Source organism: Myotis brandtii, unplaced genomic scaffold (assembly GCF_000412655.1).
Source record: "Myotis brandtii unplaced genomic scaffold, ASM41265v1 scaffold463, whole genome shotgun sequence".
Lineage (NCBI taxonomy): Eukaryota > Metazoa > Chordata > Mammalia > Chiroptera > Vespertilionidae > Myotis > Myotis brandtii.
In genome coordinates, this window is record NW_005367694.1 from 2,443,251 (window position 1) to 2,462,979 (window position 19,729).

At 44.3% G+C, this 19,729-nt stretch overlaps 1 protein-coding gene across 1 annotated transcript in view; it reads right to left on the reverse strand.

Annotated features, from left to right (window-relative positions):
* LOC102248164 (protein HIRA) overlaps positions 1–12,414 on the reverse strand; it is a 47,517-nt gene extending 35,103 nt beyond the window's left edge. Inside the window, exons 1-6 of the mRNA XM_014547029.1 lie at positions 12,355–12,414; positions 10,450–10,560; positions 9,140–9,230; positions 7,717–7,811; positions 1,944–2,039; positions 552–712 (exon numbers count right to left, since the gene is read on the reverse strand). Coding sequence (XP_014402515.1) covers positions 552–712; positions 1,944–2,039; positions 7,717–7,811; positions 9,140–9,230; positions 10,450–10,528 — 522 coding nt within the window. The 5' untranslated portion in view covers positions 10,529–10,560; positions 12,355–12,414. The remainder of the gene's footprint in view (positions 1–551; positions 713–1,943; positions 2,040–7,716; positions 7,812–9,139; positions 9,231–10,449; positions 10,561–12,354) is intronic.
* Between the last annotated feature and the right edge of the window lie 7,315 nt (positions 12,415–19,729).

Consider the following 19,729-nt stretch of genomic DNA (forward strand, 5'->3'; position numbering starts at 1 on the left):
GTCCACTTGGATGGACAACTCTTTTAACCATCAACTCTGTACGGGCCAAATCTATCTGGCCACTGACCCCTTTTTTCCTGCCGAGCACCTTTTAATTCCACTCCATGAGCTCTGTAAGTCAGCTGGCCTGCAGTGGAAGTCAGTGAGCAAAGCCACAACAGTCAGGAAAAATACAAGAGAGAACCACCTCCATCCCCTTGTCCTCCCATACATCCCATGGGCAGTGCAATATAAATGTCACATGGTGAGAAATAGTTCCATCCATGTCTGTGGCAGCCAGCTGTATGGCACAAGGTTGTGGGGTATCTCCTTAGCTTTAAAACTTTTAAATTCTTTTCACTCCAAAGGTGGACATTTGATAACATCTGAGAAATGAAAGATTTTCATCATCTGACTCTTAGGGCCAAAGTGTCCACCCTCTCAGAGAACCTTGACCAGTCTGCTCAGGCCACCGGATTCTGATTCACCACAAAGCCCCCACCCCAGACAGCTACTCTGTGCACGGAGGCCAGGAAGGGTGCTGGGCTGAGCTCTCTAGGCTGTCTCATTACCTCATCAAAAGGCTTGGTGATGCTGGTCTCCAACTGCCAGTCCAGCGTCCTCCACACCTTCAGGCTGCGGTCATCAGCTTGAGAGGCAATATATTTACCAACAGGGTCCCAAGTCAACCCCTTTACCAAGCCAGAATGACCTCTCAGAGTAGCTAGAATTTCTGTGAAGAAAAATAAGAGATTGGAAAGGTGTTACCTAGAGGACAACGATGACTCTATATAGAAACATGAACTACAATCCATGGGCTATGGAATGGCCAACCAAGAGAAGGAACTTCAGGAGTGCAGCTTGGCCAGCCCCTCTCCTGTGCACAAGCAGAAGAGCCCCTAATCTAATTTCCACGAAGGCAAAACCCACCTGAAGACTGCACCAAGGAGGCGGGCATCATGATCGCTCTTCACTCACAACTAACACTTGTGGGCTGAAGCTGCATATGCCCTGGAGGGGCAGGCAATCAGGGGCCTCGGCTTGGGCCAGAGCCATATTCTGCCCCTTTATCTTGTCTGTAGTTGGTGGTATTGCCTGTGGTTTGCCTTTCTAGACAGAAGCCCATGCTCACCTGGGTTGTCACATTGGCATTTCTGATGTGAACCTCCCTGGCAGCACAGGGGACTTGGCACTGCACTGAGTCCCCTGTAAGTCATCACTGAGGACAGTGTGTGAGACAGTACCTCCTAGAAATCCTCCCCTAAATGTTACCCCAGCTCTAAATCTGCCACTTGGTGGCCAGGTTGAGTGTCAGCACACATACTGGTGGTTTATAGGGAGAAAATGACTTGGATTAAGTCCATGGACGATGCTTTTCAGCCCATGAGGAAACCATATCCAGATACGAAGCAGGAACATAAGCAATATCTTACTAGGTATAAACTGCAGGTTATGCCATCTGTCATGACTTCAAACACATTAATATGAAAAATTAATCTTTTGCAAAACTGGATTTGCTAGCCTGCATCTGCTCAAGGGTGTCACAGAGGAGGTGGCAACTGAGCTGAGGCCAGAGCCCAGTGGTGGAACGGTTACCGTTGAAGGCATATGTGTGGAGGAGATGCTGGGGTGCACATGAAGGCACAGCATGGGTGGGAGTGTCAGGGCAAGCTGAGCACGGTCCCCAACGCCAGTTGTCAATGTACCACCCTCATGATTTGTGGCACATCCATGTTAGCACCCAGTTACTATTTTTCTTTAACATAAAACTCTTTTAAACCTTTAAACAAATATAACTGATGAAGAAAAATAACTGAATATCTGACAAGACACATGAATCCCTGCCCACTGTGAGACACATGCTGCCACCAGCCAAAAGAGAGCCATCCTGCTCCAGACACCAACAGAGATCACAGATGATGAGCAACCCATTCCTGCTGCCACCCAGCCAGAGGAGCCCAGACCTGGGAACTTCACTGCATTCCAGATGACAACAGTGTTATCCACGCTGCACGAAGCCAGCCAGGCGTCATGAGGAGACCATGCTACGTCCATCACATCTGGAAGACAGAGGGCTGGCGTTGAGTCTCTTACCTGGAGTGCAGACTCGGCAAGGGGGTCAAAGCAGTACCACCCATCTGCCAGCTGGTGTCATGTTTGAGGAGACTTGACCTAGGACCATCATAAGGAGACTCTTTTTGTAACCATTTTGAAAAACTTCCCCACTAATGATTTTCAATTGGTCATAAATTTTGAAGGATCTGATTCCTCGCTACCCCTTTCATACATGAGGCAACTAGGGGCACAGCTGAAAGCGTGGTGTCTTGTGGCATTGCACCCATGTATTAAAACCACGGCTCTGATACCTATCGGGCCTGTGGCCTGGGGCTCGCTCCTCAACCCTGCTAAGCTTGCTTCCCCCATTCTAACTGGGCCTATCTCACACAGCCCCTTGAGCACTGCAGGTTCTACACTTAGCAGAGTGCTTGACACACAGTCAGAGCTTAATAGCTGCTGACTGAATGAGAGAAAAGCCATCTTCAGACCCTTTCCCCCATTAATTAGCTCTCATCTCCAAGATCCTGACAGGAATACCCCTTCCCTATGGAGCCCCCAAACACAATCAATCATGCTCATTTCTTTGTGACTCCGTTTTCACATCTGTAGAATGAGGATTTAAAATAGCACCTATCTGAAATACATGCATACATACATAAATAAGCAAGCAACTATCCTTAGAAGGTTGCTGTGAGGATTAAATGTGAGAAATTGCTGTAGGAAGGCATCAGGCACACTCCAAAGCATCTATAAAAGTCAACGTGATGGTGACTATGCCCATCTCACATGCAGGGTGATGGGCACGGTCTTACTGATTGATCTACTCTCATTGCCTGATGCAGCGCTAGGCGTACAGAATAGCTGCTGAGATGAAGAGAAACACAGCAGCAAGTGATGCCCATCTCACATGCAGGTGTGACGGGCACGGTCTTACTGATCGATCTACTCTCATTGCCTGATGCAGCGCTGGGCGTACAGAATAGCTGCTGAGATGAAGAGAAACACAGCAGCAAGTTATTAGCTTTCGAGTCCTTTCCTCATAGGATTTTTAAAAAGAGGTGTAAGCAAAATATTCAAAATTTCTATTGTATTTTTTTTTCTAGTTAAAAAAATCTTCAGTGACAGCTGGATGAATTTTCCACATTGTACTAGCATTCCCATTTCACGCTGTATGCACTGGTATGCTGCTGGAACATTCTAACAGTGTATGTGATCTTCAGGGCTTATTTTGATTTGTGCTGCATTCTATGTCGTTGAGAGCATTCGCTACCATAAACAGACCTAATTTAACAATGAACTTTGACTGGGTTCCAGTTTTTCATATTAATGAGCATGTGGGTATGTGTCACTCTCCACATCCTGGATTGTTTGAGCCCATTACCCCAAACTGGGAATCTGGGAAGAAAACTGAACATTTTCCTAAGCCTGGAGTCTCTTAACTCTGCAGACTGCTTTTCAAAGACCTCTATGACTTCACACTTCTATAAGCAGAAGGTCCATTTCAAGACTCCCCTAATAACTTGAGGATTATGATCTTTTCCCTATTAACTCGTTATATTTTAAATTTTACTTTGACTAGTAGTGAAAGTGAAGGTTTTTCACATGTTTGTTTAGAGTTGTCTTGTCCTTAGACGACACTGCTCCTGTTTTTGACGAGCTCTCCTGTGCAGTGGTCTAACAAATACAAGGACCGAGAACCTCCTCTAGGAGCTGAGTCCAGGAGGGCAGACATGTGAACCCCAGCATTTCACCATGGTGCCTAAGTCCTAGAGCAGAGAAGTGGTTAGCTGGGAATCCAGAAAGGAGACGTGATTTTCTTTGCAATTTCCATGGACTATTTCTAAAAAAATGTATTTTTAGGGATTTCAGAGAGGGAGAGGGAGATAGAAACATCAATGAGAATCATTGCTCGGCTGTCTCCTGCATGCCCCCTACTGGGGATTGAGCCTGCAACTCAGGCATGTGCCCTGACCGGGAATCGAACCATGACCTCCTGATTCATAGGTCGACACTCAACCACTGAGCCACACCAGCCAGGCTACATGGACTATTGATACTATAGGCATTAGCTGCAAATTCTATCAGTTTGCCTTCCTATGTTGTAGAAGATTCACGTAGCAAACTGTTATTCTTCTTTGAGACATTCTTTACTGCCTGTTAACTTTGAAAAACATTCCTTCTGCTAGCGGTTTGATACATATTCAATTGCTTTTCTTCTGTTTTAATTATTTAGACTGTTTCTCTTTAATATCTGAAGTTTATTTTGGTGTATGTTGTATTAGTGAGCTCTAAATTACTTTATCCTCACCCAGGAACTGCTAATGGTTACTCTATCCCAATGGGGAATAATTCTTTCTATTAGGTACACTGTAGCCTACTTTAATGTTGTTAGTTTTAACCAGAAACTCACTCTGTGACAGTGTAGCTTCCACAACTTTAATTATTCTTTCAGATGCCCTTTCGAGTCACTGCTGAGGTCTGCAATCCGGGACCCTTTGGGGGATGTCGGAGAGCTGGTTTCAGCCTGACCCTTGCAGGGCCAGGCCTAGTGACCCCACTAGTGCACGAATCTGTGCACCGGGCCTCTAGTATGCATATACGATCTTTGGTTAATCTCTTCCTGCCCTCCCCTTCCTCCCCGCCCCTCTGAGATTCATCAGTCTGTTCCATGTTTCCATGTCTGTGGTTTCCGCTCCTGCGTTGAGCATCTGCCCCCTGCTGGTCAGTGTGCATCATAGCTACTGGTTGGACGGCCAAATGGTCGGCAGGTCACTTAGGCTTTTATATATATATAGATATTCTAATAGGCTATTACTAGTGAAAGATAAATAATTACAAATTTTCTTATATGAGGCCAATTCAATAATTCATTTTTATTAGCCCCAAGTGTTTTTCAAGGCTTTATGAGTTCTAAGAGCTTTCTTCCTTTGGGTTTTCTTGATATACAATACCATGCTCATATCATTTCATTTTTGTCTTATTTCCAGTATGTTTATCTCCTTCTCATTTGCTTTTGTGTTGCAGAAATTCCAAAGTAACAAATTAAATGATAGCACCCATCCTTGTCTTTTCTCAATATAAATGGGAACAAGGCTCAATTGTGAACTGTAATACTTGCCATTGGTTGGAAAAAGACAGATGACTTTATCATGTTAAGGAAATAACTTTCTAAGGCCATTTTTTAAAAAGCATTTTTATTAGGAAATGATGCTGAGTTATCTGTCTTTCAGAATACCTCATCAGATGACTCCGTGCTTTTTCTCATTTAACCTCCTAGTATGCTGAATTATATTAACAGATTTCCTTTACACAAGTCTTCCATTATAAATCATATTTAGTCAAAATGAATTAGTTTTCAAATGTTATGAACTTGTGAGTATTCCCCTTCTGACTTTTCTATCTTCATTCATATTTGTCTATGCTTTTGTTTCACTGTTACTTTTATTACATTTGGAAACAGGGTTAGAGCTTCCAGAATAACTATTTCTATGTTTCAGAGTCATTATTCTTAAAAGCTTAAAACAATGCATCAAAAAATAATTTAGGACCAGGAATCATTTCTGAAGGTAGTTTCCAACTTCTTCATTGGTTACTACTTTGTTCAGTTTTTCCTAACCTTATGATATTAATTTTGAAAACGTTTATTTTCTAGAAAATTATATCTATCTTAGTATTTTGTTTTGTTTTTTAAATTTTATACTATATTAACAGTACATTTTGTACTCTTTGATGCTATTCTTCCTCTAGGTTAATTGTTTTTTGTTTTTTTAATCCTTACCCAAGGAGGATATGTTCTATAACTTTTTCTTTTTTTTTTTGAGAGAGAGAGAGAGAGAGAGAGAGAGAGATATCAATGTGAGAGAGAAACATTGATCAGTTGTCTCCTGTACACACCTCAACTGGGGATCGAACTTGCAACGTAGGCATGTGCCCTGACCAGGAATCAAAACCGCAACCTTTCGGTGTATGAGATTGATGTTTCAACTAATTGAGTCACCCAGCCGGGGCTAGGTTAAATGTTTTTTAAGACCTCTTACTTCTAATTTCACCTAGGTTTTCTTTTCTACCCGCAATTAAATATGCTAAGTGTATGTTTTTCACACTTAGACCCAGTGCTTTCTATTCATTTATTTCTTTTTCACTATTTTTTTCTTCTTAAATGGTTCCACCCATACCTACTATCAGGACCACTGATTAAGAAGTGGCAGGTACCCCTGTTGAAGGTGGGCAATCCTACCTGCCTGGTAAAGGAGAACCCTGGGGTACTGGGCCAGGAGAGAAGTCAAGGTTATGGCTCAGCCTGAGTCTCAGGTTAGGAGCCCCATAAAAGCCTGAGGCCCCACCACATGCTTGAACACCCTCACAGCCATATGTGCCAAAGTTCCAGAAACCCATCTAGATTCCACTGTGAGCAGCCAGAGTAAGTTACAGATTTTTACTATTATCAACAATAACAAAATGCTACTGTCAGCTTTCACAAATTTAGAATCAATCTGGTCACCAAGAGGTGGGTTTGTTCACCTTCAAAGTGTCTGCAGAGTATTTGCCGAGCATACACTGCCAATGGGTTATAGCTGATGCTTTCCAAGCCTCTCACTCCTGCCCCATGTTCCCCCAGAGCTCCAGGCTCAATTCCAACAGTCTCTTGACATTCTCTCCCCAGCTCCCTCAAACTTAGCCTACCCAACAATGAACTGGTGTCCATGCCCATAAGCCTATTGTTCTTATGATTTCAGTAGAGTACAACCACTGGCTATTCATGCACCCAGCTAGGACTCTCCTTCATCACTCCCCTTGCTCTATCCTAAGAATTTCCCAAATAGTCTCTTCCTCTCTGTTTCAATTATCATAGGCCTATGTCAGGCCCTTAAAGTTTTCATCCGAACCACTGACACAACCTTCTTTTCCCCACAGCTGTCAGAATGATTTCCCTCTTGGCTTCAAAGCTTTTAATGACTCCCTGCCTCTTCCACAACAAAGGACATCCTCATTAAAAGGTCCCTGCACACTCAGCTAACCTCACTCCGTGCTGCTTCCTGCCTTGTATATAAAGATCCAGCAGTAGTGAAGTGCTGCCTACTCATTCACAGCAAACCTCTCACTTCTGCTGTCCTCCCTGCCTGGGAAACCCTCCAGGATATTCCTGGGCTAGACCACAGGCTTTCTGAGGTAAGACTAAGTGATATTTGTTCTGGCATCCCTCGTGCCTAACGAAGTGTACACCACATAGTTTTAGACTGCTATTGACTGACTGACCTTCCTCCTCTCCAGTTCAAATCGGCACAATGTGTCTTTCCATTCTAAATCTATTTACAACACTTTGCAAACATACTCAGGGTCAAGTAAAAAACTTCATTGGGCCCCTATATTCTAGTTTCTGTGGAATAAATAAAGTGCGCTTACGGACTTAGTGATCCACTGATGAAGGTAGTGACTCAGTTCACCAGGATAAACAGCAGAACGTGGGGAGTTCTACATTAAAAATATAAACATATACCCCATGAGGGCAGGAGTGGGGGCACTGAATGCAGCTGGAGGCAGGCAGTGGGGACGATGACTGCACAGACCTTGAGGGACAGGCAGGGTATGACCGATGGTGATGGGGAGGGGTGACCCAGACACAGAGCTGGTCTCAGACAGCTGCTGGGGCCACCCAACCCAACAGGCAGCCCCACTCACCGCCTGAGTGACTCCGGAGGATGGAGACACATCGCCACTGCTCCACGTTGGCAAGCTTACCACTGGAGCCGAAGACAGTGCTGGGGCCGATGTACCTGTGTGAAAGAGGAATCAGAAAGGCACTCCAGGGAGGCTCTGGCACTGCACAGAGATGCTCACTGCAGCATGGCTTATCATGGCAGACAGAACAAAGCAAAAACAGACAATGGCTGGAAAGCACTGAATTGTTGAGCAGCAGGAGCTGATTGGTAAATTATTTGCACTTGATGAAATACTACACAGTTATCACAAAGCTTGTGGTAAAAGACTATCCACTGCATGGGAAAATATTCACAATATAAAATTAAGTGAAAGAAGTAGGTCACAGGACAGCATATACAATATATCACTATGTAATGAAAAAATTACATGTACGCATGGAAATGGATCAGGACACACATAAATAACACCAAAATATCAACCATAGCTTTCTTTAGGTGGTGGGATTATCATATTTTTCTTTTATATTTTTTTAGTTTTCCGAATTATATACTTAATATTATTTATGTTGGCTAAAGCAGCAGAATCAACAGTAGTTTTTAAGCCCTCTTATAAAGAATTGAAAGCCTCGGCCTTAACACCTGAGGCAGAGAAAGCACTTGAATCACAGGTACTAGCTCCTGGCACTCAAGCAGTCACGTGAGCTCCCATGGAGGTGGTGCCTACACCACTGACATGCCTCTGTTGACAGCCTTCGCTCCTGTAGAATTCTTCACAAACTCACAGAAAGACCTTGCTGGGGCAGCTGGGTAGGACAGTGTGCCTCTGCTCTCAAAGCCAAGGCCATAGGGCCACTCTGGCTGAGCAGTGGGGTAGGTCTGAGTCCCCAGCTTGACTGGACCGATTCATCTGGGGAGTTGGTTATGGAAGAGTCCCAGGACCCACCCTGAGAGAAGCTGCCTAGGTATAAAGAAGAAGAGTTTTCTAGGTGATGGTTAGCTCACTATTGGTGCAAAGAAAGGGCTTTCAAGTGGGGACTCCTTAGAGGTCAGGGTTGAGCCAGACAGAAAATGAGGTGAATGGCTAAGAGGGCGGGCTCTGGATCCCTCCCCAGATTCCATCAGATCACCTTGACTTTTAACCACATTGCATGTTGGGAAATCTCATTTGAAGAACAAAACAAAGGAAGCCACCAATGTCAGCATTGGAAGGGATTCGCCCTTAACCTTGTTGCCTGGCAAGGGACAGTTGAGCAGGTCACTAGAGAGGTTGGTGGCCTTCTGTCTCCCTGGTCAGGCCCCATCTGCTCCTGGCCTGTGTGTACTTCCTGTTTCTTATGAAGTTGGGACTCTGGGGACTTTAGTGCCAGGGTAAAGAAAGTGACTGTGATAAAGACCAGCAAAGAAGCTTCTAAAAATAAAATGTGAAGGAAAATGATGCTTACGTAGCCCGCTTCCACACCATAATCAGTTTGTCATCTCCCCCAGAAGCTAAATACATCCCACTGTTTGACCACCGCACACAGTTCACACATGCTGGGAAGAAAAAAAAATAGGGTGATGAAAATCCAATAGTCATTTGTTTAAGCAGAGTTTGGCAAGATGCAAAGGGTTTATAAAGTCTAGTCTATCTAATCTATTCAAGGCATCTACTGTGTGAGAGCCCTAGAAAAACAATTCAGTTCAAGCACTAATCTACTTGTGCTATAATAACAAATGACCAGAATAGAGCCTGGAGGGTGAAAGGCTACATAACCTGAGAAGTGTTAGTGCTGGATGAAGTAGTCAGTAGGAGGAGGCTCACTGCCATGAAAACTGGTGAATACCTAAATCTCATTATTTAAAAAGGGCTGTCTAATGATGAGATGTATTTCTGAGGAGGGATAACTCTTGACCGGAAGACAAGTGCTAAATAGGCCAAGATGCCTTCTCCAGAGCTTTCAGGGAGCAGCTTGGGTAAAACATAAAACTCTGACTTCATTCCACCTGTCAGCAATTAAATTCGGATTTCCCAAACTCATCAGCACTGCAGGTCGATTGATCCTGCACTCGTAAACTGAGACCAACAGAAATCCCTCTTGGATCCTGTTGTGCTGCAGCCTCTGGGAGCACTCACAGCTCAACCTTTGGGAGCCCAGCAATACGAGGGACACTATCCAAGTTGTGGCCCACACCAGGCTGTGAGTGACTTGCGCTCCAAGTTGGAGGACGCCAAGAGACATGTTGGGAGAGCAAGAACATAATAGAGCAAAGGCAGGGGATGTAACCGTTATTGGAGCATTTCAGGGGAAGCAGCCAAGTACAGTCACCCTGATGCTCAGGGGCGGGAAACTAAGGCACTAATGCAGGAAAGAAAACCACATACTGTCCAGCAACCAAAAGGGTCCTGGTAGAGGGTCTCTGAGTGACACAGTGGCAATCTGAGACATTTTGTAAGTTGTCTTTTACACACCCTTCCCAGAACCCTACTGCTTCCAGGTTGCTGGCCCCAAAGCCCCATGGAATCAGGCAGTAACGACTCATGAGCAGGAAATCACCAGAGGTACCTGCAGACTGTCCAAAGATGGTTCTGTGGGCGGGCCGAGTCTTCTGCCGAATAACTCACCCAGGTGTGCAGCCAACATCTGTGCCTTCAGACAGCAGGCCGAGGGGAGTTACCGCCGCACGGGGCCTTATCTTTCTAATTACAAACACATGTGCTAACCTTGGGCACTCTGCCAACACGAAAAGCCTGCAAAGGGCCACTCTGTAATACCTAAGTGATTGTCCATCTGGCAAAGCATCTTGGGAATATTTTCATCCTTCTCGTCATCCTCCTGGAGGACTGGAGACATATTCCAGATCACAACCTTCCCAGAATCCTGTCCTGGAACGAAGGGGCAGAAATAACTCAATGCACAAGGAGTAGACTATTAACTATGAGACATAGTCCTCACCTAGCTTTCATAAATCATAACTAACTAGATTGGGGGAGACTGAATTTGAATTACGAATATAAGTTACAGGAAAGATTAAGAAAAACAAGTGCTGATGGGGACTCAAAAGGTGTGGATTTAGTACTATGCAGAGGCCAACCTGACTTTATGAAAAGAACTCTAGACCAGAATCAAATGAGGACCAAGTTCTGGTCTGGCCTCTAACACGGATCCACCAGACGCCCCCCTAGAAGGTCCTCATTCCTGCCCAGTAACCAAAAGGGTCCTGGTAGAGGGCCTCCAAGTGACACAGGGGCCATCTGAGACATTTCATAAGTTGTCTTTTACACCCTTCCCCCAAACCCTACTGCTTCCAGGTCGCTGGCCCCATCTGTAAATGAAGAGGCTGGAAAAGCCTAGGCCCCAACACCCTTTCAGGTCTCTGCATGGGCTTCTCTCCCTTTTCAGGTGCTGTCTGCAGTCCATGGCTGTTCTCACATGGGTGCTTTAAGACCCCGGTCTGAAATGTGCCTTAAACACTAGAAAAGGTCTTCATTATCTTACCGGCTCTTTGCCATCAACAGATGAGAGATCAACCAAAAGAGGGCATTTCGGGTGCCTATGGTCATAGGCTGATGTAGTATTGGGCTAAAAAATATATCTATGCATTTCAGTAATGATTTTTCTTTCTAAGATTTCCATTACTGATAACTAACAAAATCTAGCCCCTCATTTAACTTTCTGTTATAGAGGGGCCGATGCTCTATCCACCGAGCCAAACCAGCTAGGGTGTAAACGTATTTTTAAATCAGCTCTTCTAGAGTGTACTATGCCGAGTAGGTCAGGAAGGTGTGCCTCTTCTTGTGGATGAGGAGAAAACTCTGTTACCCCAGCTAAGTCCGCTGGTCCTAGGTGACGCCTGTGGGCACCTCTCGGGTGCAGCCGGCAGCACGCTGGAAGGAGATCAAGGCTTCCCTGTAAGCCCCAGCAGCAGGAAGTCTTCAGACAACCTGCTCTGCAGCACTTGCAGACCTGGAACTCACAGGGGCACTCTCCAGTCCTGTCCAGGGAGGCCTCAGCCAGAGGGAGGCCGTGCTCTATAGTAAAGCTGCCGGGGGACTGGGCTCTGTGGGAATGCTACTTTGTGTGACCATATATACATCTTGGTGTCCTGGCCTCAAAAGTGACTTTGCCTTTCCAGAGTTCCTACTGCAATATTGCAGCAGACACTGGGTAAAACACACCGACAATATCCTGGATCATCTTTTCAAATGGCGTGCACATTTGTACTTGCGCTCTAACCCACTTGAATTGCTTTGAGCCTGGAGAATGGGCCTGATAACCACATGACTGACTCCAGAAATTAACCATCTCCTCCCCCTTTACAGATGAGAAAACACTGCCAGAACCAAGATGAGGACCAAGAGCCCTTGCCTCTGGGGCTGGAGCTTTGTCTAGGAGACTACCTGCCACTTTTCATGCTCAATAAGCTTGGGCTCGGACATGCAAATTGATTCTAATATCAACCCAATAAACAGAAATTAGAAAGGTAAACCTGCTATCGAAATATCTATACAGAGCACACTCTAGTGCCAAAAAAGGATTTTGATGTGACTTGTTCAGACTTAAACTGAGTCACATCTATACTGAAAACAGCAAATATTCTTTCTATAGCTCAATCGGTGACCAGGAGAAGCAGAGCTAGGCGCAGGGCTGTGAGCATTCCTGTTATTCCATGAACATACCTTGTCCTCCAGTTGCGAACTTGGTCCCGTCAGGGTGAATATCAACTGAAAATATTGGCTTGCCTGGAAACAAAGAAAAAACACACACAGCATCGCCTTGGCTTCTATTCACTGAAGAATAGCAACAGACTCAAACTTTTAAAATATTGGTTATTCAAACAATATCCCTAATTACTGATCCTAGGAAAAATACTAGTAATATACTACCATGTACACTCACCTGACAGTGAGGGCGGAGTGATCTAAGTTTTAAAGTATAAACTGCTGGAACACTGTCCAAGTGACATTAACTAGATGAAAGTATAAAAGTGGAACTAAGCAATCGTCCCTAGAATGACTGAGCCCATAGGTCACATGGGCATTTACACAGAGGTCTACTGGATAAGTGCTTGACACCTTCCAGGGATACATGTTTGTAAAGGCTATTCATGACAACAGCTCTGAGTCACAGGGGCTACTAGGATATACTAGTACATCCAGCCATCTCCCCATCCCATGGATCAGCCTGGACACGGGATGCATGCCCTGGCTTTTCTGCTGACTGAGAGCTGGGTAGGGCCAGTGGTTGTCTGCGACACACTGCTTCCCTCATCATGCTTCTGCTTCCAAAAAGCTTCGCCCCCATACATTTGTGCTGCATCAATGTCCACGGAGAGTCGGCCTTCTCGGCACCTCTTTTTGCTGCTCCTCCTTCCATGGTACGTGCCCGATGTCCAAATAGCTGTTCACTGGTGAGTGGTAGCTCAGTAATATTTGTTCAGTGACAAATTTAGATGGCGTGACAATGGATTGAGCACGAGCAATTGCTGTTGCCAAAGAGTCTCTTAGTCAAGGATGCTCTATCGCTGTCACCCAAGGAAAGGTGGTATGGGCACTAGGACAAGAGTTACCGGCTCTAGAACTACAAGGTAGCAAGTGTGGGCAGTGGTTGCTTAAGAGCTGAAAGTCTTGCCAGGGCTCACATCCACGTGTGGAAATCAAAAGGCAATGCCAGCACTGGTCCTGGTGGCACCCGCTTCCCTCACTTCTGGAGCCAGGCCTCACAGTCCAATCACGCAAGAGCTGCCACAGGCCAGGGGAAATGTGCTCCCTTCTCACTGGTCATTACGTGATAGTGGGAGACACAGCTGTGCAAGGCCACCAGCAAGCCAGTATAAGCACCCTATTTTGTCTTAGGGAGCAAGTAGAAACCTAGGAAAATTTGAAGATCACACCTCATGCTATTTCATCTCCAGTACTTACTGAATTCCAAAACAACAAAGGCTACCACAACAGGCCATGCTAGCAGCTCTGGCCTGGTCTCTGAGGCCCCTAGTTACTTCCAGGCCCACACCCAAGAGCCAGAGTTCTATAGCGACAGCCAAGTAGCTGCGGACTGCACTCTTGGAGCACTGCAGTGTGCTCAAAGCTGTCCCAAACACATGAAATTGCAGCCCTGGTCTGCTCTGAGCTTTCATTCCAAGAGTTCACAAGACAAGCCCTGACACAGCTTGGTACTACATGACCTCTGAAGGAGCCAGACCCAGCAGTGGAGTGCACTCAGAGATCTGAAGAGGAAGCCTGCAAGTTATTATTCTCCAATAGCCTGGACAGGGCAGACCTGATCACTCCCACCTTCATCTTCAAGAAAGGACTCCAGAAAACGACTAGACAGAGTGGGCTAAAAAGGCAGGTGCTGAGAACACAGGTAAGGACTGAAAGTGCTCCAACTGGTCCTTCCATGCATGTGCACTCAGGCCCATGCTGGCACACCCACACCCTTCCCGGGCTTGGTGGCTGCCATGTGTGATAAGCCAGAGACTCCCCATGCTGTGGATGAGAATGTGCCACCTTTTCCCATAGGCTGAGGGTCTGGGAGGGAAGCAGTTGCAAAAAGGTGGGTTTCTTGACCATCTGGCTGTGAGAAGTGCCTCACAGGCAAGCCTCAAGAAACAAGACAGGACAATTGGGGCTGTGGGCCCAGCCTTGAGTGGTGCAGATGCCACTGCTCCAAAGGCTGTAAGAAATGCTGAGACCATGGCTAGTGCTAAGACTGAGGCTTGGAGTATGGCAGACACCAGAGGACAGTGACCAATTAGCACCACTAGGAGCCTTATGAACTTTGAAAGAGCAGATATCTCTAAGTATAATGAGAACAGCAGCGGGAGCCTAGACCTCATCAGTGCTGCCATCTCCATTTGGAGCCTCCTGGGGCATCTGTGGCAGGCCAGCCCTTAGAGGTGCCGGCCAGCCACGCCTAGGAGAGCCAGAGCCATGCTGGGGGATGTCTACGGAGCTCTGCCTTTCCAAGGCCAGACCCTCACCTCTCCCGCTCATGACATGCTCTCGAGGATCTCAAAACCTGCAGGCAGTCCAGTCCCGGCCATTCTATAAATCTCACCTGGCCCTCTGAGGCAAATACTTCTGACATCCTCATTTTACCCTGAGAGGGAAACTGAGGCATACAGAGATGTTTAAAAAGTTGCCCAAAACCATACAGCTGCCTGGTAGAGTCTAGGTATCTGGATCCAGAGCCCAAGCATTAAATACTGTGGTTTGCTGCCTCTCTAGAGGATTAATGTCCAAAACATATAGAGAACTCCTAAAATTCAATGGCAAAAATAGGAAAAAATTCAATTAAAAAATGGGCAAAGGACTTCAACAGACATTTCTCCAGAGAAGACATACAAAATGGCCAACAAGCATATGAAAAAATGTTCAACATCATTAAACTATCAAGGAAATGCAAGTTAAAACCAGAATGAGATATCATCTCACATTTATTAGGATGGATACTATCAAAAGAAGAAAAAAGAAAAGAACAGTACTGGTGGTATATAGAGAAATTGGAACACTTATCCATTGCTAGTAGGAATGTAAAATGGTGCAGCCATCACGGAAAACAGTATGGTGGTTCCTCAAAAAATTAAAAATAGAATTACCTAGGATCCAGCAATTCCACTTCTGGGTATATATTCAAAAGAATTAAAAGCAGAGTCTTGAAGACATATTTATACATCCATGTTCACAGCAGCATTATTCACAATAACCAAGAGGGAAAGCAATCAGTGTCCTTTGATGGATAAATGGATAAGCAAGTTGTGGTATATCCATAAAATGGAACATTATTCAGCCTTAAAAAGGGAAATTCAGACATGCTACAACATGGATAAAACTTAAAGACATTATGCTAATTGACATAAGCCAGCCACAAAAGCACAAACACTGTATGAATCCACTTATATGAGGTCTCTAGAGTAGTTAAATTCATAGAGACAGAAAGAAGAATAGTGGTTGCCAGGAGCTGGGGAAAGGGAATATGGAGAGTTGTTGCTTATCAGGTATATAGTTTCAGTTTTGGAAGACGAGAAAGTTCTGTAGATATTTTACACAACAATGTGAATATACATAACATTAGTGAATTATACACTCAAAAGATTATGATAAATGTTATGTTATATGTATTTTTTTAAAAATATATTTTATTGATTTTTTACAGAGTGAAAGGGAGAGGGATGGAGAGCTAGAAACATTGATGAGAGAGAAATATCAATTCAGTTGCCTCCTGCACACTCCCTACTGGGGATGTGCCCGCAACCAAGGTACATGCCCTTGACCGGAATCGAACCTGGGACCCTTCAGTCCGCAGGCCAACGCTCTATCCACTGAGCCAAACCAGCTAGGGCTATGTTATATGTATTTTACTACAACTTTAAAAATGCTAATCAAAACCAATCCAAACATATATTTATAAGGTAGAGGGGTAAGGAAGGGTGGTAGGTGTGGTTATCGGTGTTGGAACTGCTCAGTGTCTTGACTGTGGTGGTGAATACACAAACCTAGACAGGTAAAATATTGTATAGAACTAAATACCCATCTACACACAAATTAGTACAAATAAAAGTGGGGAAATCTGTAAGGTCGGTGGATTGTGTCAATGTCAATGTGGTATTATACTATAGTTTTGCAAAATGTTACCACTGGGAGAAAATGGACAAAGTGTACAAAAGATCTCTCTATTTCTCATTATTTCATTGAATTGCATGTAATTCTACAATTATCTCAATGCGAAACACACATATACCATGGTCTGTTTTTTTAAAAACCAAATATATATGTTTTTGTGTGTGTGTAATAACATTAAGGTAATCAAGGTAAACAGCAAACAATCTTGTGCAGGTGATATACTCTACAACCCGCAGTCTCTCTGGAGATACTCTTGCACCTAAGCATTCTTAATATGCAGTGCACACCTCTAGCCAGATGCCTACCAGACATCTCATCTTTAACTTCTCTAAGACAGAATCCTGATCTTCACACCCATACCTGCTCTACTGGCTGTCCGCCCATCACAGTTAGGGCCATGCCTTAGACAGAAGAAGCCAACAGGCCGGGCACAACAGCCATATTGCCTGTGACTTTTCTGGCCTCATCTCCTGGTCCCCTTCCCTCTAATCACTGGTCTAGTGCCCTGGCCTCCTGGCTGTTCCTAGACTGCACCAGGTGCACTCCCACCCAGCGCCCTGCACTGGCTCCTTCCTGAGCAGGAAGCTCTTCTCCCAAATAGTACAGACCATGGCTCCTCCCTTGCCTTCTCCTAGCATTTACTCAATGTTGCCTTCTCACTGAGGCAACCCTAACCGACTTGAAAGTGTTACTTCCTCAACCAGGCACAACCCATCCCGCTAATACTGATCTATTTTTTTCCTAACTAATTTATTACATAGTATATAATTTCCTTTATTGTATCTCTGCTCACCCTGCCGACCAGAATGCAAACTCCAAGAGCTCCACAATTTTTGTCTGTTTCAGTCATGGAGTCATTCACAGCTATGGCTTGGTACTTAGCAAGCACTCAATAAATACTTGCTGTTGCTAATTGCTGGAGAAAAGTCCACAGCAAAGGCCCAAAATTCAAACACACCTTCACAGTGTCGATAGCATCCCAATCTTTGGAAGGTAGGCTTCTCATCTACTGAAGTGGGGACACAAATGTCATCAGCCACTTCACAGAGCCACCTGCTGCTATTATCTCTACTGCTTTCAACCACAAAAACTTCTCCAGCCTTAAGTAAGCAGTACCACAATGACATCTAATAGGTGTCAGGTGGCCGAGACTCAACACACAGCACAGGAAGGAAGCTGTAGCAATCATGCAACCGTTACCCCTCCCCCTCCCCCTAACTAAGGTAGGAGAAAGTGACAGGTATATCATTTATAGACCTTAATCACTTCTCCTGCAGCATTTGCCAACACACAATCAAGTTTTGGTAACATTCACTACTCTTTTGTTTCTTCATACTCTTTTCTCCTCTAATTTTGCAGAACATAGATATTCCTTAAAAGTTATCTGCAACATGGATTTCTATAAATATAATAATCTCTTCCAGTTCTATTAGAAAATTAAGAGCAATTAAGAACCACATTCCCACTGGAGGGCAGAGATATATGTTAGCTTGACAACCATAGTTAAGAAAATAACACTGCAGTTTATGATACTGTGTTGCATATTTGAAAGAAGCTTAGAGAGTAAATCTCAAAAATTCTCATCGGTGAAAAAAAAATTCTGTAACTATGTTTGGTGAGGAATGTTAACTAGATATTTGGTGATCATTCTGCAATATATAGACATAATGAATCATTATGTTGTAAACCTGACACTGATATAATGTATTTCAATTATACTTCACTTAAAAAAAGAAAAAAGAACAAACTTACCATATTAAATGGAAACTGCACAGCAACATGTTAGCTATTCCAGTTCTATGTGCAATGCAGGGTCTGAAGGGAGGCTACACAATTAAATACTGAATTTGCTATGGTATCAGGGATTTGGCTAAGGTCTTAAAAATTTAGATACTTTTTAAACAAACAAAAAATAGAGATACTCTTATAATGTGGTATGTAAACTAAGTAAAATGTTTTTTTTTTTAAAAGCACCAAGCCACCAGTTATTTTTTTCTAAATGGTCTGAAAGACAATTTTAACAATGTATTTTCTTTTTTGCATTTTCAAAATTTTTCTAAATTAAACAGGTATTACTTCTATAATAAGAAAAATAATTTTACATTTTAGGAATTAAAAATATCAAATCACAATATGCTTCGTTATCCATATCCACACATATACCATAAGAAGTATCCTAGTATAATAATATATGGCAATTGTCATGCCAAAAATAAAGGTATTTGTCTTGTTCCTTAATAGCTCTAGGGTTTTTCAAAAGGGAGAAGGCAGAGAGGCTACTCATCAAACAGATGCCTGGGGAAGGCCCTGTGTAGTGGCCTCACCTGGCCCCCCTAATTGAATCTGGGCTCTCCATCTGCTTTCGCAGTCTTACTGATCTCAGTGGACAGCATGGGAGTCACCCTTCAGCCCTCCCTTATCTCATACCCCACATTCTACCCTGGCAACTCTACCTTAGCAATATATCTGTAACTCAAACCTTCTGGGGAGGTATAAATGTTCCATATTTTGAGTGGGGATTAGGTTACAAAGTGTATTTGTCAAAAATTCATCAAATTGCACACCTTAGGTCTGTGCTCTTGCCCTTGTGTTGCTCTAGTCTCACTCAAATCACAAGACACCCTTGCTGTTCCTCAAACTCACCAGGCTGTTCTCTGCCTGGAATGCTGCTCCCTCAGATGGCTGCCTTCCTCACCTCCATAAGGTCTCTTGTGAGTGGATGCCATGGTACCCTGTCCAGGTCCCTCCCTCCAGGAATGAAGCACATTTCCACAGCTGCAAAGTGTGTTTCCCCCACCCCACCACCACTTGCTATCTATTCTGTTTCATCTACTCCCCTTCCTAAAATGGGAAGCTCTAGACACAATTATATAAATAGGCTCCTTGGATTAGGACTTGGGCAGATTGCTTCCCCCTTGCCCTAGCCAGTTTGGTTCAATGGACTGAAGGGTCCTGGGTTTGATTCCGATCAAAGGCATGTACCTTGATTGCAGGCTCCTGGCCCTGGGTGTGCGGAAGACAACCAAATGATGTGTCTCTCTCACATTGGTGTTTCTTTCAGTCTCTCCCTCTCCCTTCCACTCTCTCTAAAAAAAAAAAATCAATGCAGGATTATAAAAAAAAAGAATGCTTCCCTCCTATTGTTGGAATCCCCAGTAAATTCTATCACAAAGTGTGACCTATTAGAAAAGCCAGCCAGGATGAACAGCAAGTTGGTTGAAGCAAATCAACTCTACCAGCCAAGGGTGGCAGACACTGTGGGCTGCCCGTCCACCAGTCACCTTCCATCAACCTTCCTCCAGTATTCAACACTCACCTGACATTTACTGAGTGCCTACTCTGGTGTGTGCCACACACTGTCCAAGGCCCTGGGAATAGAGCATTAGCAAACACAAAGCCTCACCCTTCAAGAGCTTACTTTTGGTGGGAA